The sequence below is a fragment of the Lacerta agilis genome, chromosome 4 (assembly GCF_009819535.1).
Source record: "Lacerta agilis isolate rLacAgi1 chromosome 4, rLacAgi1.pri, whole genome shotgun sequence".
Classification (NCBI taxonomy): domain Eukaryota; kingdom Metazoa; phylum Chordata; class Lepidosauria; order Squamata; family Lacertidae; genus Lacerta; species Lacerta agilis.
The window spans coordinates 26,594,353-26,614,193 of record NC_046315.1 but is presented as its reverse complement, the minus strand read 5'-3'; the positions used below and the strand labels follow the sequence as shown (position 1 = coordinate 26,614,193).

At 42.2% G+C, this 19,841-nt stretch overlaps 1 protein-coding gene across 12 annotated transcripts in view; it reads right to left on the bottom strand.

The window, feature by feature from the left end:
* The window catches only part of NBEA (neurobeachin), a 364,492-nt gene that overhangs the window by 154,035 nt on the left and 190,616 nt on the right, over window positions 1–19,841 (bottom strand). For 7 of the 12 annotated variants that reach the window (XM_033146495.1, XM_033146496.1, XM_033146500.1 and 4 more), the window contains 2 exons: window positions 14,198–14,341; window positions 11,636–11,671 (listed from right to left, as the gene is read on the bottom strand). In XM_033146495.1, the coding sequence (XP_033002386.1) occupies window positions 11,636–11,671; window positions 14,198–14,341 (180 nt within the window). The remainder of the gene's footprint in view (window positions 1–11,635; window positions 11,672–14,197; window positions 14,342–19,841) is intronic. The other 5 variants (XM_033146505.1, XM_033146506.1, XM_033146498.1 and 2 more) reach the window with 1 other exon arrangement.

Below are 19,841 nucleotides of genomic sequence, written 5' to 3'. Positions count from 1 at the left end.
AGGAGCTGCTTCTTCGCTTTGATCACTGACCATCTCTTATCTGGCTCATGCAGGGGAAGGATATTTGGCCCAGTGGGGGCACCTGAAGAAAGTGCAATGAAAGATGGTGGCTGCCCTTCGCAAGAACATCTGTACCTCTCTGAACTCATTTGCCGCCCCGCCCCCCCCGGTCTGCTGGAGAGGGGGGACTGGGCCCTGGAGAGCCACCCAGGGAGAGAGCACGTGTGACAGGAGGTGGCAAGAGCAACCACCACTCCACTTGTTTGCTTGGCTCTCTCTTGCTGGGTGGGGTGGTAGGGAAGAGTCCAGTAAGAGAAATCCACATAGAATCATGGAATTGTAAAGTTGGAAGGGACCACAGGGGTCATCTAGGCCAATCCCCTGGGATGCAGGAATATTTTGCCCAACATGGGACTCAAACCCACAACTCTGAGATTAAGAGTCTCATGCTCTACCGACTGATACTTTCCTTACTGTTGGTTTATGGTCCCTTTCCTATGGAACATGGTGGAATGCCCAAACCGGCAAGTTGCGTTAGACATAATATTTTAGAATGGAAACCCTTCAAATATTATGTATTAACCCCTTCACATCCAGAACCCATCTGTAAGAGGAATGGCCAGGGCACAACAACTTCAGAGCTAACTAGATCTATCACATTCACAAGTCATATATATAATATAAACCACAAAAATATTCCACAGAACTACCTGTTCTGGGTCATAAACAGAGTAAACGCTCTGGAATGCTAACTTCTGAGCTCACCAAATCATCCAAATCCACCAGTCACACATAGCTAGATGGGTTTCATGCATTAAGCCACAAAACCTGCTCAGAAAACAAGTTCCAATACCTCTCCAGGGCTGTAAATGATATTCTGGAAAAATGACATGGAACACCAACTTCTCAGTTAGTCAAACTATCCCAATTTACAGATGGGATTCATTCCACAAAACACAAAACGACTAGGGAAACCATGCTCTGAACTCCTGTAATTTGTGCTTAGCTAGGAATTCTTGCCAGCCCTCTGGCTGTTGCATTTTACAACTGCTGTAGCTTTGGAACAGTCTTCAAGGGTTCATGTGTAATGGAGTACTGTAGTCCAGCCCTGAGGTTACGAGAGCATGGAGCACTATAGCCAGACCATCTCTGTCCAAAAATAGGTATTCCTAGATACTAAAACCAGATTCAAGTGGCAACGTTTGGTCTAGGAGCATTTTTAAGCTTCAAACCTGTTATTACTAGGGCAGTGCCACTCCAAACTGAACAGGTGGTTTACTCACTTCCCACAGGTGAGAGCCTGCAACACACAACACCTCCATTTTGTCTGGATTCAAATTTCAATTTATTGGTCTACATCAAGCACCTGAACTGCATTTTCTGATTCAGGTGGTAAAGTGACATAGAGTGCAAGGTCATCAGCTGATACCTCACACCAACTCCCCTGATGACATCCTCCAACAGCTTCGCATATGTTGAATAACATGAGGGCCAAGAGTGATCCCTGTGGGTCACCAAACTCCTATGATGTCAAGTTATAGTTCAACATTGAGAAGTCTCTGGAAGTATGAAGGTAGGAGTGAAACAACAGCAGTTTGGTGCAGAGGGGGCTCCATTTCAAACCCATGAAACTGCTCCAAGCTATGGTGTGCAGTATCAAATGCCTAGCACTAGAACGACAACGGCAGCTATGGTGCCATAACTGGACCTGAACCCAGACTGTAATTCACTTCTTCCAAGCATACCTGTAAGTTGAACTGACACAAAAATCTTGAGCATCGTGCCTAAAAGGGACTGTTAGCAATTGGGCAATAGTTATTCAACAGTTCTAAGTCCAGGAAGGTCCTCTGAAGGAGATGACACAACACTATATCTTTAAAAGCCAATGGTACCTCATACTTCTGCAACATGGCATTTACCACTCCCAGGACCTATGCCGTTAAATGGGCAAGAGTTGAAAGGACAAGTGGTCAGCCAGACCCTCTTCCAAGCAGTTTGTCAACATCAGGCTGCAACAATTTAAACTCACCCACGTAAAGTGGAACAGATGGTGCTCTAGGCACATCTGAACTAGTCCAGATAGTGGCATCTAATAGTGAGCTCACAAAACAATACAATTAAACAATTTTAAAAAATCAGGCTTTTAATTCAGTGCTTGAAAAAAGTACAATGACGAACAATATACAGTACTCAGCAGTAAGAGCAAATGAACATTTGCTTATCACTTAGAGGTAAGTTCAAGATATGGTTAGACTACAGTTCCCATGATTCCTGGCCACTGGACTTGTGGCTGGGGCTGATGGGAGTTGAAGGGTACCAGGTTGCCTCCCTAGATTTATAACCTATGTTTTCTACAGGCCTGCACACTTTTAAGAACCCCATATATTAAAACAATATACCCTCAGTACCGGGTTATGTGAGTCTCATCTCTGGAGTTAAACTGTGAAAATTGCAACCTTTGCCTTACGTGCAGAGGTGCACTGGCCTCAGTGGCTATTCCTATACGAGAGAACTCAACCCCCTCTCCTGAAACAAAAATGTTAATGGCATAGTCATAGATATCCAAGAAGACTTCACTTTTCTCAGAGTGAGCAAGGAGAAACAATGCAAATGACATGGCTGGCTAAACTAGACTGCACTAGACTGCTTAGCCAGAAACTGTTCTGTTGTCTTTATCACACCAACTGATGACCTCCCTCTTAATTTGCTTTTATAATTGTCTTGAATAAACTTTACATAATTGGACTGCTTCACTGGAGTGTATTTTTAAAAGCACTCCCTGATCGAATTCCGCCCCACCGCCACAAGTTGAGTTACTCTGCTGGCTTTAGCACACAGGAAGAGGAGAGGTCAGGCTTAGGCTTGGCTAGGAGTTTCCCTTACTGCTTCGCAGATATGCCCTACCCATGGCTTAGTGCATTCTCTCCCGATTTAGGCAGACTGTAATAAGGCAGAGGGCGTGTTGCCAGGGTCCAGCTTGTAGGGTTGGCGTTGGAACGGTGGCTGCTCCTCCAGCCCCTTCGAAAAGGGGCTTCTCGCCCAGGGCCTGCAGCAGGAGATCATAGGATCCAGGAAGGCGTCCAGCGCACAAGCTGCCAGGCAAAGGCAGGGGCGACTGCTCAAAGGTCAAGCAGCCTCTACCTGCGCGCTCTCCGAGCAGGGGAGGTCGATCTCCGCTGGACACGCGGAGGGACAGCGCAGGTGAGGAGGTGGCAGATGCCCCCTTCCCAGTTGCCCCTTGGCATTACAGCGGGATGGATTGGGCCTTCTGGGTGAGGTTTGCAGGAGGACGGGGATACAAAGGCACTTGGCGCCCCTCCCCCACATCATAACCTGAGTGTAACGTTTCATATATTTCACTCGGAGCCTCTGAAGCGCCCCCCTCCCACCCGCCCGCTGAAAAGGCACCGAATGAAACGCTCCTTCTTAATAGTGTGTCATTTTTACACTTGTCCTTTGGAAATCTCCAATTACAAGTCCCAATACCACGGCACATTTAAGGAGCGCGGAGTCTTTTTGTTCGAGCCTTCAGGGAGCAAACCCGCCACTGAGAGAATACGAAATTAATCCACTCCAGCTATAGAGCGAGAGGATTATGTTCTAATCCCCTTTGGGAGAGGCTCTGGATTTTAAGGATCCGACATTAAAATGTTTACACCAGGCGTAATCAAAATAGTGCAGCTTCTCCATATGGCCCCAAGATAGCAGCGCGGCATTGGCTCCGCTTTCCAAACGGCTCCCCAAAACAAAAACGCGGCGCACCGGAGAAGGACTGGATGGAGGGGAGAGCGCGCCAGGCGCTGCCGATCCAAGCATTTTCACCCCTTTGGGGAGGAGGGAAGCGCCACACTTTCAAGTCCAAAACAGCAGGGGAAAGAAGTGAGACCCCGCCACCCCCACCCACTTATCGGCACAAGCTTGAGCGCTGCCCTTGCGGAGGCAGGAGCCTCTTTCCATGTCCATCGGGACCGTGCCAAATCGCGCCGCGGAGCTGCAGATGCTCCCACCTGCGCCCGGCCGGCCCCGGCGGCCGTGACTGGTCCAGGGAGGCCCGTCCGCTTTGTTGTCCCTTGGCGGACGGAAGAACAAAGGGCGACAGGCCGCGGCGAGCTGCCGTGCCGGGGCTTGGACGGAAGATTCCCGCTTGGGCGTCCCCAGCAGACCAGCCGAAGAAGCGGCAGGCGGAGAGGCGCCAAGGCGCACAGAGTCCGCAGCGCGCAGCCAAAGGGCCCCGGGGCGAGTTACGTCTGGGGAACACGCGCGCCGCGTCTCCAGAAAGAAACGGCGAGATTGACCTTTAGACATCTTTTAAACAAAACACACGCAAGAGTCACAGGGAAGAAAGAGTTGGGTATAGATTTAGGAGGCAACACATTCTGAATTTCGTTTGGCTTGTTGTAAGACTTCTAATGAAGGTCGGTCGATGCAAACTAAATTGTACAAGCTCACAAAGCTTAAAGAGCAGAAGCCACGAGGGAGTTCTTCGACATGAGCCCCACTGAATCCCTGGTGTGCATTGCCACTGCCAGGTATGGATTGTAGCCTAAGGCAGCAGTTCGGGGCACAAGTCCCACCGAACTCATTGGGAATTACTTCCGGGAAAACAAAGACAGGATTTGTTCTGCTAAAGACGGTAGCACTTTCTCTACATTGCTCAACAGGATGTGCATTGGGAGTGCTACCGCTCAAGTCCTGCTGAGAATAAATGGAAACGCAGGTTGCACAGAAGTAGCGCTTATTGGATCACTCCCCTTTCCTGTTAATCATTAGCCCCAATTTTATGTAGCTGCCAGAACAGTGTTTCTAATTTCAGTGAAGGCATTTAAAGCATAAAATAGCTAATAAAGCAACTAAATAGTATTGGACCTCTTGGTGCTATTGCAATTAAATTCTGTAGATGGTTTACACATATTAATCCACCAGTATGGTTTTGCAGTTTAAAAAAATTAAACAAGCTGCTATGTTCCAGTGCAGTATCAAATAATTTAATAAATAGGTAATAAGGATTTTTTTTTATAAAGTTAAAATAATTTAGGCACTTTAGAATCTAATGCTTCTTTTAACTAAAAAAAACAAACAAAAAAGTTGACCCTGAAAAGACACGTTTTCAGAAGAACAATAAATTTCCAAAGCATTAATGAACTTAGGATGTAAGATCGATTTTTGTCTCAAAAAAGTCAACCTAAAATAGTCAATTTCCCGAAATGACTATATTAAAATGGGCATTTTAAAATAGTTCAAGACTAAAAAGAAGACAGCTGAAGAACAAAATAATTTTCAGAAACAACCCAAATGTGAAGACGTTTCCCCCAAAATGACATGGTATAGAACTTATGGTCCATTTTCAGATGGGATACCTGCTGGTGGACTGTCAAACCACATCAAGCACTGTTAACTAGAAGCAATAGGATTTGCTTCTAAATAACTTTAAGATCAAGGTGCTATTTAGTTTAGAATAAACTTTTTAGCGCTCCAGTTGTAACCACACTTAACTGGGAGTAAGCCTCACTGAGTAAGATTTCACTCCTGGTTTAGGATTACACTGTAAGTCATTTTGAAAATCTATATACACAACCAGCAAGATTCTCGGCTTACTATATTGCAAAGTGGCAAGAATTAGAAGGGTGGGAGAATGTAAAGACAGTGTCAATGAACTTGCATAAAAGCCTAACTGAATATTCTTCTATAAGATGTAGACACACAGGGAACAATCTGTCCACATGTAGTGTTCACATAGAGAAGTCTGCCATGGGCTCAGAGCTGTATTTCTCCCCTCGTCTACAGGGGAGTAAGGGGAATCAAAGGAGCATGTCTGCCTCCTATATCCCCATCTGGCACTTTATTTTCTGTCAATGTTACTCAGCGTGAGAAACATGTATTGGGGCAAAAGGAATGGTTGGGTGGGATAAGGGAGGTGTGCACAGGCCATTAATTCCATATTTGCATTGCCCCAGTATGTGAGGGAGAGAGTAAGAGTGGAGAGACAGGGCTCTACTGAGCCTTTGGGAATACTCTGTGTGTGAAAACACTATGTCCATGGTCTGGATCCTTCACTTTGTTTTTATTTTTGCTACTATTATGTACCTACTTGGGGGAATTTATTGGAACTATGTTTTATTTGTATCAAATGAAATTTATTGTTCCTCAGTATAGTTTGTAAAGCTATGGATAGTTTACAAAACAAAGTAAAAATGCAGAACATAAATCAGTTAGATGCTGGAGAATTCCCTTGCTGTGTTGACAGTATTATTTAAAGAAAAATAGTCAACAAATAAAATAAGTAATATTCGCTAACACGTAGTCTGTAAAATAACGGTTATAGAAAACAATGAACTCTAAGCTCATGCAGAAATTCTAAGAATATGTAACACACCACAGTTTCACTATTTTTGTTCTTTAATATTAAGACCAAGTAGAATTTGACTTTTGGCTGCATAATTGGTGAAATTTAAGTTTTCAAGAACTAATTTCCACCCATCTGTACCAAAAGCAAAAACTAAATAATTCCAGCAACTCTGTTCATGCTAGTAGGGTTTTGTGACAAACTGGTGAATAAACAGCTTCAAAAATGAATTTATCAGTGATGTACACAATAAAATTAACTGTGCAAAAGTGCAAAAAGAAGACTATTTAGCATTAAAGGGGGAAATCTACCACATGGGGTATGCATAGTCTAGATTTCAAGGGTGACTTGCATATAAATTCAGGAGCCTATTATTTCTTCACACTTACACATATTGTGAATGTTTACAGAGAAAGCATTTCGATATATTTATATTGCTGCAGACATTGGGACATACTTTTGCTATATATACTTGAAGGCATCTACTGAGTTGTGCTTATTTTAGTAAACTCTGGGTATTTTTCTCCCCTACAGCAAGCTCATACAGTTATTTGCTCATTAAAACAACTTAAATCGTACTGCAGAGCCAACATACACTATAGTTTTGCCCCATGACACTGTGAAAAATGTTGGTTCTTCCTTTCTAGTGCAGATAAAGTTGAAAAAATGCTTTTGAACTGTGCTAAAAACTAACAGTTCACATGGATTTAACATGGTTGTGGACAAAGTTAAAAGCCCCTCTCATCTGATGCCAGGTGATCATGTATCAGCAATGGCCAAGAACTACTTTTAATCATCTGCATCTGGCACAGAAACTGTGACCATTTTGGATAAAGAGTTTCCTATAAGATTCTAGATTTGTTCTTTTGTCCTCTCAACATTTTACAGGAACCTGAATGAAAAATATACTTATAACATTTTTGGTAAGTGATGATAGATGAGCTAAGGCTGGGCCAGAAAAAATGCAGCTTGCCTGCCAATCAAATTTCTGTCTTGTGCTTTAGAACTTACACTCATGGCTGCCTATGGGGTTGCAGATGATAAAGGTACTACTGTGACTTGAAGCAGCCCTAAATGAAGTGGTGCATTTGAAAGGTCATTTCACATATACTGTATGGTACTAAGGCTGTGATCTTGTGGGGATAAACCCCAATGAACTCTGTGGGACTTACTTCTGTGTAGAAATCCATAGGATTGTACTCTTATGTAAAGACACCTTACCTCCAATCAGAATATCATATCTGAAAGTGACAGAAATTTTAGCTTTTACCATTAAAGTGATGGTGGTGAATTAGTTAGCCACCATCTTCTAAATTATGAACACATTTAAATTTTAAAACGAATATACCAATTTATACATGACCATGAACTATAGTTAGTTCAGTTTTAGTCACATAAAATAGTGACTGAATAAACAACAAGTTTTCAGATTACATTAGTTAGGGTAACACAACTGAAGTAAAAAAATGCATAAATGCTAATTTATGTAGTGTAATGATGAACACTTAGTATCTCTCTCTCTCTCTGTGTGTGTGTGTGTGTGTGTGTGTGTGTGTGTGTGTGTATTCATTATAAAACATCCTGAAATAGAACATGGGGGGGGGGAGTTCTGCCAGCACACAAAGACTTTTAGTGGCCCAACCAAACTTCCTCACCCTCTCTTCTCCCCGTGCACACCCTAAATCTGCTCCTGAGGTGATTGATCCCTCAGAACAAGGAACTAAATGTCAATGAGCTAGTGAAACTGTTTAGTTGAATACTGCCCTAGGTTTGGGGGAAATGGCCAACTTCCAGATGTTTTTCATTTGGGCACATTTTCAATGAATGGAGTTGTGATGGTAGGGGGAAGGAGAGGCTGGAATGATAGCATAGTTGATGTTTTCTGAATTGTTTCAAATAGCGCATTTTCAATAGCCCTACACTGAACTAAAAGGCTCTCCAGTCTTCAGGATTGACTTTTAAGAAGTGCAAGGGCTGAAGCAGGAAAGTGTCAGGAAAGCCACAGTGGGCACATGGGCCACATCTCTACATCTCAATCTGTGTTGCTAAAAATTGCCGAAGCTTGTCCAGAGGGACATTAAAAAATTCACAAATCTTCAAACAAAAAAACCAGACAAATATTTCAATCATGTACCGGTAAATATGCATAGCCTTTTAAGTAATTATCCAAGGAGGAATCACCAATTTCCTGCTCTGCTTGCCTTCCCCAATTCCTCCATCTGCCTTCAGGACGGACAGTCCCCACAGCAGTGTGCTAAGCCAGCTGTTCCTGCAGTTCTGTCCTGCCTTCAAGCTGGAAGCCAGAAAGACAGGAGGGAGCTGGAATCAGATAGAGATGGATGACATTCATCTCTCACACCTCTCTCTCTGTTAAGAAACAAGACAGAAACCTCAGATATAACCTGGCACATCACACTACTGTCCCACTTTCTCTTTGGCTGCACAGCAGTGAGCTATAGTTTCCCTAGAACAGGAGCTCCGTTGAGGTTAGAGGTAAGAGCTAGACATGGATGTAGAAGACACAGAGTTCTGCTTTGCGTGCCACCTCTCAAAACTGCCAGCCACCTGGATAGCAGGCAACAGAGTGGGAAAGATGAGCCCTCTGTAAAAATGCCACCCAGCACCCAAAGAGGAGGATGGGAGAAGCTAAGTGAATGACTAATGAGGCACTTACCTTTTGTGGTGGCAATACCTATGTGCACAAAAGGGGCAAGGGAGCTAGTAGTACCATCTTTTATTGGTGGGTTATTTTGAAATTGAGACCTGCAGTTTTAATTGAATTTTAAATTTGTATTTAATCTGTTATTTTAAATTGATCGTTTTTATGTTTTTTGTTGTGATTTTAATTGATGTTAGCCGCCCTGAGCCCGGTTCTCTGGCTGGGAAGGGCGGGGTATAAATAAAATTATTATTATTATTATTATTATTATTATTATAGGTGGCAGACACCTGTGATGAGCCTGGGGTGGAACAGATAAAGGCAGGGACACAATGCCACTGCAAGATGGGAGGTGTTTGTGCCACATCTTAATGAATGCTACAAACAAGCTTGGAAAAGGGCCAACATGCCAAGGTACCAGAGAAACAAGAAAGCAATTTGCATAGGATAATTACAATGTTGCAGCTTTCTACAGCAAGTATCACACACCTGAATAGTTACTAAATACTTTTCTTTATTACTGTATTTCTCAGTAAATCAACTATTAGACCTTTCTCTAGACGAAGAAGAGTTTGCAGTCAATTTATGGATTAAAAACAAAACAAAAGAATGTTACAGAACCCAGAATCACTTGGAGGTACATCTTACTGCAGGTGCAGAGTTTCTTATTCAGTCTGCATAGCACACTGTCACCTACCATTTTGGAAAAGATGGGGGAATCCTTAAAAGATCTATTCACATGTGTGCAACCAACACAATTTTAAACTTAGGGTTTTGCTTTTAAAGCTCAGAGTGGATGAACCCACTGGCACTAGTATGCCAACACAGTGGTACAAAATGGATTTACTTTCTGCTGGCTCCTATAAATTAGTCCAAAGTACTGCATGGGTGCTTGTGCTGTGGTACTGGGAAGGGGAATGAGTGAAAAGGGCAGGTTTGCTTACTGGACAGCAGCTGATCATTTACAAATTTCATACCTTCATTCTCCCATCTGGAGGAGAAAACAGAATTGTTAGGACTGGAGAAGACTGATGGGAAGAGATCCTCCCGCCAACTTATTCTGAACACAACAAGAAAAAATGGAGACCAGGCAGAAAAGACTTGGGAAGACAGAGCTTATAGTTCTGGAAAAAATGGGAAGTTTTCTTTTGGGGGATGGGCAGCAGAGGGAAGCATTAACTGGGGGCATCTGGGGACATGAATTATTGGAGACACTTGGGGAGTACATGGGCTGAAACTCAAAGGTGATAGCTTTTCCCCATTTTCCTTTAACACCTGATATTCAGAGGTACACTGCCCCTGAACACGAACTTTCCATTTAGCTTTCACAGACAATAGTTGTTCATAACTAATCTTCCACCAATTGATCTTAACATTTTTTAAAGCCTTCTAAGCTAGCAGCCATGACATCTGCAGCAGCATATTCTAAAAAAGGGGGAGGGGGAATTCAAGGGTGAAGAAATAATGTGTGCAATACTGCTGTGTGAGGCTGCCTGAATTTGTTTTTCCCTCTGGCCTTTTTTAAACATGGGAAGTTGGATGAGGGGGAGCAATTCAGAGCATGGCATTCAATGGCATTGCAGCAAATCAGTCAAGAGGGGTCATTTTTGGAAGGGAAAATAATTTGGGGAGGGGATGTTTGGGGCTCAGACCTCACCCCTGATTTGTATTCGGTGTGTGGTCTTGAGAATTGCTTGTGTCCATCTTTTGTCCAGCACTCTCTTTCCAACAGTGGCCAGTCAGATGTCCCACGGGAATCTTACAAAGAAGGCACAAGCCAACAGTATTCCCCTGTGGCTTGTCTCAAGAATCCAGTATTAGGAATACTGCCTCAGAACATGTAGGCTTGCTTACATATCATAGTTGATAGGAGATACTTTCATGAGAGAGCAGGGTTGGGAGCCACAGATGGAACCAAGAGGAAAAGTAGTAGGCTGGGCTCAGCGGAGTGGGACTTGTAACACTCCTGGTTTTTAAGAGATACCAGGAACTCTTGTGCAGAGCCTATGCTCTGCATGCAGAAGGTCCCAGCTTCAATCCCTACTGTCTCCAATGAAAAGGATTTCAGGTGGCAGAAGAAGAATCTCTGCCTGAGCCTTTGGAGAAGCAGAACCCATTTACATAGATAGGTGTGAGCTAAAAAGGCCAGTGGTCTAATACAGTGCAAGACAGCTTCATATACCCCTGTAAATTTAGTGGATGGCCTTGCTTACTATTTCTGAGTCACCATCAAGGGTTGGGGCCCAGATCTCTGGTGTTCAGAAATAAACATTGCAGTAGCAGTGCTTTACAGATCACACTTGTTATAGAAGTTACTGATTATTCAATATTCAGCCCAGCGTTCAAATCAACTCTTACTATCTTTACACTATCTGTCAGTAAATGACCATTGAATGCTAGGAGCATACTTATAAACTAACTACAAGTTAGTAGAATTGTTATTCAGAAAATTAATGCAAATCATGTTTTAAACATTTATGACATAGAAAATAAATGGATCAGATAGACAAGTTAATAATAATCAATCCGCTACAATTGTGCAAACTGAGATGCTGCTGATTAATAGTTTTAGACACCAAAAAGTACTACTAGTTATTGATTTTTCTCAAGTGATTTATCAATAAGCAACTTGCCTCTTGAAATGAACAGTCTGGGAAGAAATTTAGGAGCTAAAATTGAAACAGAAAATTATGAAATATTTATTATTATGAAATAAGGCGATGAAATACAATGTTGTTGTTTTTTTATAAAGTTGACTGCAGTTCATTAGGTGGCTACATTATTGTTGTTCTTAAAACCTTAAGAACATTTATCAGATTTTAAACACTATTTAACTGTAATAAGATTTCAGCCACACATGATTCTAACACTAAAGAAAATGAAAGCATTCCTATGTACTTTAGTTTTACACAAAAAGTAGTCAAGCTGTGAAACTTAAAAATCACCAGAAATCTCAGTGTACATGTGCTCTAGAGGTATGGCCCTTCTCTTTTCCTGTGCCAAATGCAGAGTAGCAACATGGGAGCCTCTGAGTTAGGCAACAACAGCACAAACTGTAAGGCTTCACCATAGGTATGGGTAAAAGTTATCTATATCTGATCAGTAATTGTTGGGCAGGAAGGAAAAAGAGGTAGCTGCAGTGGCTGTGCAGGAAGAAAGGACAGTAGCAAGGGATGCGAAAATAGTAGGTAGGAATGAGAATCCCAGCAGCACAGATGTGGCGGAAACGCTGGTAAGATAAGCAGAAGAGATAGATGAGAAACTGATTAGAAGTACCGGCTGAGTGTTTTGTGGCATTTACCCAAATGAAGGTTTTTGGAAACTTTGGCTCTCTCTTTTACATAATGTCATGAATTATGCTACTGCTGTATTCATTGAAATAGGACCGAGACTTCAGTTAAATTAAATGTAACCAATGTATGTAGATTTTGCATTAGTTAGGAATGCTATTTTGTGTATTCTTCTATCACATCGGTTTTCTTCAGAACAAAAACAAGTGGGCATTTCTTAACAAAAGCATGCGCGCACACACATATATTGCATCATGTTGAATAACCCCAATCCACATTCACCCTCGCTACAATTTCAAAAGTGACAAACCGTAATTCTACACAGTATTTTCTGGAATAATGAAATTTTGCACAAACAATTGTGCATTATTTGTTTGTTTTTGGTCAGATTTTGAAAGTGTATCTTCATAAAGTGGTAAATCTAGTAGTCTGATACTTAAGGTATTATGCCTATATTTATACAAATTAATTATGGAATAAATACTTAGCAGTTCAGTTATCTAATATTGTTCCATCTGTGCTACAATAAGCTATTTTGTTATTCCATATCATATTAAACTGTCAGAACAACCCTGAAAATGTGAAGTCATTTTTCACACTTACTTCACAGAATGTGCATAGTTTTCCCCCTCACCCCTGCAGCACACCCACCAGAATTCACAAGACTAAAACCTGTCTGCTGTAAAACATAGGTACAAAGGTTTTCCCTTTGAATCTGAAGCCTAGCTGAAAGTTTCCTTTTGATCTCTAACAACTGCCAAGCACCTTCTGCTTCCTTCAGCCTATTGAACTTTAGGAGAAAATGTGAGTTAACCTAAAACTTGTCTAGATTAACTGGTATGGGGAAATGGGAAGGAGTAATTACACTGAATGCAAGACAGATGAGAGAGAAGTATGGGATATCTGTTAAACCATACTTTTCTCCAGGAAGAGATTCCCCACCACCACTTCTCATTTCAAGTGTTGAAGCTGCCATTAACGCCCCAGAATCAACTGCTTTTATGTTAAGAGGATATTAATGACATTTATTGTTTCAGCAATCATTTTATTTATGTTAGGACCAATTGCTGTGCTAGAGCTGGACTCTCGTTACAAATGCATTTATGAACAAATGATACTTATTTACCAAAACATGCTTAGTCTGAAGCCCAGGAAAATGTTGTCTGATCTATATATACAGCAGATTGCTATGAGCCTGTAACTCCCTTAACTGGCAGTGACCTGGTCTGCATCTCAGATTAAACCATAGTTAAAATAAAGTATGATTTAAGGCAAACAAGCAGTGTGATGGTGCATGCCAATGAAATCATAGGCGTTATATGCTTGTCCTGGTCCTGCTATGCTGTCAGGAAACAAGCCATGGTCTGGCTTGTCCTGTCATGCAAGCCCAGGCATGGGGTTTGTTTTCTAATCTTGTAATCCAAATGGGAAATTTTTGAAAATCACCCCCACCGCCCGGATAAAATGTTCACATGGGCGTGAAAACTTCTAAACATAACTGGTAGGCTGATACATCTTATTTTCCCTTTTGTTACATTTTCATAATAAAAAATCCTTTAATATATCTAATTTACTGAACTCAAAATATTCTTTCTAAAACATAGATCAATCTTTTTTTTTTAAAAAAAAAATCAGTGTATTATGACAGATGGCATGATTGATTTGGACATGAGTCACCCAGGTTCATCAGATCTTTGACTAACCAGTATTTTATAAAGTTGTGAGGATGAATTAGATGAAAACAGTGGGGAACTTCTGCAATCTGTACCAAGCATTTCCAAAACAACAAGGCTCACTATCTCACACAAATGCCAATATGGGACACAGTTGGCAAAGTTTAGAAAACCAGTTCAATTATTATAGCATTTATTTACATTAAACTTTTTTTTAAAAAAAGATTTTTACCTGCAAGATTGTCAATCTCCTTCTCTTGGAGCAAGCTGACAGCATCATCATCTCCTTCCAGCATGAGCTCAGTTTCAGCATTCTGATTGACAACAGCTTGGCTTCGGAAGGTTTTCTTTGACTTCACTACATCTTCCTCAGTGCCTATAAAAAAGGTTACAAACATTTTAGAATTCTGTTAGGTCTTTAGATCAGTCTCAGCAACTTGTTTTCCAATATAAAGCAAATTAGGCTTGCCATATGTCCGGAAAATTCCTGACATGTCCTGGTATGGCAATGTGATGGGAAAAGCAGTGAAAACAGCTCCAAAAGGTTTCCTCCAAAAAGCTTAACAATTTTGGGGTCTTCCTAAAAAAAGCTAAACAACAACTTTGGGTGTCAGGAATTTTACTTTTTGAAATATGGCAACCCTAAACAAATGGAATCTATTCACTGATACAAATATCAATTATCAAAAATATACTTCAAAACAGCCTTTCAAGAACTTGTAATGCATGGGGATGTGTGCTCTTAGAGAACAAAGGCATGGTAGTAAACTTCAAAACAGAAGGCTGGTCTCCAACTTGTTTTTAACTAGCCTGTCATTGCTGGCAGTAATCCTCTCACATCAATCTGACAATGCATTGTAGCAGAAAGGTATTGTACTAGACGCGCAGGTGAATGTGGCAAATGTGCTGATTAATGATGTAGACAAATCTTTCTGAAATCAGTTTTGTTTTACAATATTAAACATACATTTATCTGAAAGACATATAAAACTACCCTGCTTTGGTTTGATAGAAGCTTGTTGGCTTGGCTGTTCTTTAAATTTATCACTCAGTTGAGTATACCTCAGTTTGCCACAATATACCAGGCATTTATCTAAATGAAAGTGTAGGAGACCGAAAGTTGCCCTTCAATCACTGTATCCTTTATGAATTAGAGATCCATTTATCAAAATTACAGAAAGAAGAGGTAATGTCTCAGAAGGCTGTCTCATTACAAGGCTTATAAACACTGCCCTTACAAAGAAGTGGTTTAACACCTAACAAATCAAAAATTGATTGGGAATAGAATTTATTTGAGATAATCTATCTTCAGAAGACATGCCATACTGAGTGCACTTCTTGGCCTCAGTACCCATTCATCAAGAAATTAACAAGCAAGTTCCACAGACCACCAGACTTCCTTAGATTCTGAAGTACGAAATATGTTAAAAACAGATCTGTCACAGATGTTCTAATTGCATACTCCTGAAGGTTTTTTGTTTCCTTGAAGGATCTCAAAAGAAAAGATACAAGCTGATTATTTCTAATTTCTCTATAGAAGTACACTGGCAAGACTGTAAATATGCATTTGGAATCAAACTGTACTTAGTATTGTTAGCATTTCTAAAATATAATAAAAATTATTTTATTTATTCTAAAATAATACAGATACCAGGGAAACATCTAGGGCAGGGGTCTGCAACCTTTAAGACCAAAAGAGCCACTTGGACCCGTTTCCGAAGGGGGGGAAAAACCTGGGAGCCGCAAAACCATTGCGACATTTAAAACAAATATAACACTGCATTTTATTTTTAAAAATCCGATTTAAATTTAAAAAAATCCGATTTAAATTTAAAAAAATCCGATTTAAATTAAAAAAAATCCGATTTAAATTTAAAAAAATCCGATTTAAATAAAAAAAATCCTTTAAAAAAAAATCATTCATTTTTATCCACCCTGGGGACCACTACCAGGTCACAGCCTGATCCAAGGTGGGTTGCAACAGCATACAAATATTTGATTTGTTGTTGTTTTTTTTAAAAAAATGAGTCCTCAACTGCACACTTGTGTTAAATGTTTGTCCCATGTCTTATTGACATGGCTTTTACAATAATCTTAGTGTCTTTTACCCTTAATATTCCAGACCAGAGGCTATGTTCACCTCTTCCAACCTCCTCTCTTGCTAAATAAAGCACAGAATTGCACCAGAGAAGCCTGTGATGTTTGTGCTGACTTGCATACAGGTGGCTGTAGTAGTTCGTAGTGTTCAAACCTTTTTAGGGGAGTTCCCTGCCCCCTTAATGACAATGGCGATAGATTTTGCACATGAACACAGATCCAAGTTAGGACTCCTCTCTTCCACGCCAACAGGTGCTTTGTCAAGGCTCCCCTAACACACACTCAGGACAGAGGAAAAACTGCAAAATGTCCCGGCCTTGCTCCGGGGTGGAGAGAGACGCGCGCCCGCAAGAGCGCGGTCTGAGGCTGCGAGCGGAACCAGGAGCGAAGGAGGCAGCGGCAGGGAAACAGGCGCCGCTTCCTCGACCATTTTTAAAAAGAGGGCTTCCCCCCTCGCCCGCCACCCGCCGCCCCTGCCCCAGCCCGCAGCTGCCTACCTCGTCGTCACCTCGACGCAGCAGCAAGCAGCCTTCCGAGAGGAACCGCGGCCAGCCCTTCCCCGCGGTCCCACTACCCAGCCGAGGAGTCCTGGCCTCCAGTGCCCGTGCGGGGACGCGTCTGAAGGCCCCCTTCCTGCCCCCATCCCGTCCCGCCTCCCAGCTGCCTCTGGATGCCGCGGGGTCCCACATACCCGCCGACCCCGGAGCTCCCCTGTCCGCCCCAAGGCCGCCTCCCATGCTAGGAAGAATCCTGGAGCTGGGCAGGGTTGGTCCCGCCAGGCAGGCTCGGGGGGCGGCCTCTCCCATGGGCGCCTGCTTCGGAGGCGGAGGCGGGGTCTTCAAAGTTCCCCCTCCCGCTCGCCCAGCTCCATCTCTTCCCAAAGGAGCGTGCGCGCCTCAGGCGCGCTCCCCACCAGAGCCCTCGGCTGAGCTGCGCCACCTCTACTGCGTCCCCACCGCCTCCGAGCCCCACTGCCCCGCTGTTCAAGGCCAGGTGATCCTGGGTACGCCCCTGAGCAGCGCCCTCAGCCTCCGGAGGGCGGGCCGCCGGCCAGCTGGAGGGCGGTCGCTGCCAGCTGGAGAAGTGGGCGGGCGTATCCGCCCCGGAGCCGCGGCAGCCGTGTAAAAGAGCCGCATGCGGCTCCGGAGCCGCAGGTTGCTGACCCCCGATCTAGGGCTAGGCAATGCAATCTATCAAGGACCAGGGAGCTGCAGAGTGGCAGATTCCAAAGCCCAGACAGCTGCAGCCAGCCAAGGCAGAAGAGGTGTTTGAATGAGTGAGTGTATCTTTCCCTTTTTTGCTGCATCATCTGGGCTCCTCAGGAGATTCGTGGAACTTTGGATCTCATACATACAAAGGCTCTGCCATTCCACCCTGACATGCCACATTTGGGGTCTTCAGCAGTCGGGTCTTCTATCAGCAGTGGGAGAACAAGCGTCAGAACCTTTCTGTCTGCTAGGGCATTGCTTGGTTCTTCTGCCATGAGTCCCGCCCTGCTAGTGGAGAGGCCTACGTACCATCCTAAACTCATTCTAAAGACATTACCATCGTGGGGTCAGGACCGCAACTTAAGTATGCTTATTTAACATTGTTCATTAAAGGTGAAAATATGAAAGCAATTTAAAAATCTCTTCCTTGTAGCTTTTACAAGCTGCCACCTTCGACAAAGTTAGTATCTGAATGATTAGGAAGCTACGAGAAAAGATCCAGGAAAATTGCTAAGACTGTTTTCCTGGATTATCCTGGATTTACCCAATCCTTCAAGACTTTTTTGTCCTTTCACTATGCTTCGTAAGACAAGGTGACGATCCAGAATGCAACCCTATTGATAGTATGAGAATCCAATTTCTAGGTTATATCACAAAGTGCTTTTGTGAATATCCTTTGTTTCAAAAGCTGCCATGAGAAACAGGAGTTACTTGTTTGAGGGACACAAGCACTGAAGTCCCTTTTAACTGTAGACCGAGTTGTGTGGTTCTTTGGATCCAGACCATGGGCTACAAGCTCACCAGGTATCTTTTACAGGTAGGTAGCCATGTTGGTCTGCCACAGTCAAAACAAAATAAAAAATAAAAAAATCCTTCCAGTAGCACCTTAGAGACCAACTAAGTTTGTTCTTGGTATGAGCTTTGCATGCACACGAAAGCTCATACCAAGAACAAACTTAGTTGGTCTCTAAGGTGCTACTGGCAGGTATCTTTTGTACACCTAAGTGACAATGACAAACTGGGGGTTCCACACACACCCATTTCCTTACCTAAGGGCAGGTACTCATGTAAAAACACTCTGATTCCCAGACCATCCGCGGGCCAGATTTAGAAGGCGATTGGGCCGCATCCGGCCCCCGGCCTTAGTTTGGGGACCCCTGCCTAAGGGTATATGCCGCACTGAATGCAACAGGACTTACTCCTGAATTGGCATGGTTATATTTGCACTGCAAGGAATATGCAAAAGAGGAGAAAAGCAGGTCCCTGATACTGATTTTTACTCTCTGTTTGGTTCACCTAAATGATTACAGATGCCAAGTTCCTTGCAGTTTATTCTAGCCTTAAAACTTTGACCTGTGTACCTGTATTTAGGACCTTACGTAAGGACACTAGTTTCCTGTTTGAAATCTGAACTGGATAAAAATCTACAAATCACTTTCTCTAGTATATTGACAAGTAAGTATATGGGTCTGGTGCAAGACACTCTGCAGAATAAAGGGCATGTACATTTAAGATTGTTCTAAACGTAACATGAACCCAAATACATACAAAGCATTAACAACAGTTCTGGGTTTGTTTTTTGGTTGTAAGTGTACAATTTAAATGATTGAAACAATAAATGTTTTCCTAAGATGCTTACATCTGACAAAGGACTTGTGATGCTACTGAAACCACAATTAAAAATGAAGGATGGTATTCAGCTAAATTTTACTCAAACTAGACCTACTGAAATTAATGAACATCACTAAGTTAGGTCTACTCTGTAAGAATCTAGCTAAAAGATCTATGGCATGATAAAGGAATTGGAATTTACTAGTCTCTTGCTTTACTAACATTTTATTTGTGGAGCACCACTAAGTAAATAAACACAGAAGAAACAAATGTTTAAATCTTGAATAAAAGAAATAGAAATAAAGGATGGGAAATATCATTCTACCCTATAACTCAGAATATAATGTCTGAGGAAATGAAAAAAATAAAGGACAAATATACGAGGAGTGCTGCAAACCATGTTAGAATTAAACATACATATTTTTCTAGGATATATTAAATAGGGTTCAGTATCATTAGTCTTCTGCAAAACATGACTGAGATAATATTCCCCCAAAAAGGTTTTTATTTAATAGGTTGGCCACACTCTTGATCCAAGACTAAATTTTACCTATGACAAGTAGATCCCACAGTTCTTCATACCAGTTTCCAATTTTGGGGGTATTGATACATTTCTATGCCTTTGCTGTCTGAAATTTAGCTGCAGTCAGTAACTGGGTAACTGAGTCAATGAATTATCTCTGAAACAAAGACACTGATCCATGGATCAAAAAGAATGGTATATCACTTCTGATATGAGCCAGAATCTCCCTTCAGAATTTTAATAGTTTGGGGCATTTTTGGACTATACTATGTATAGATACATTCAAACCTGACCACAGCCCTATCAAGGCAAATTTGAACAACTCTAATGTAAATGGCTCAGTCTGCTCGGTGGGAGATACCATCTAGTAAATAACATATAGGTGGCCTCCTTTGTGTTTAGGAAGGGAAATGTGAGTATCACTCTTTTCTTTTTAA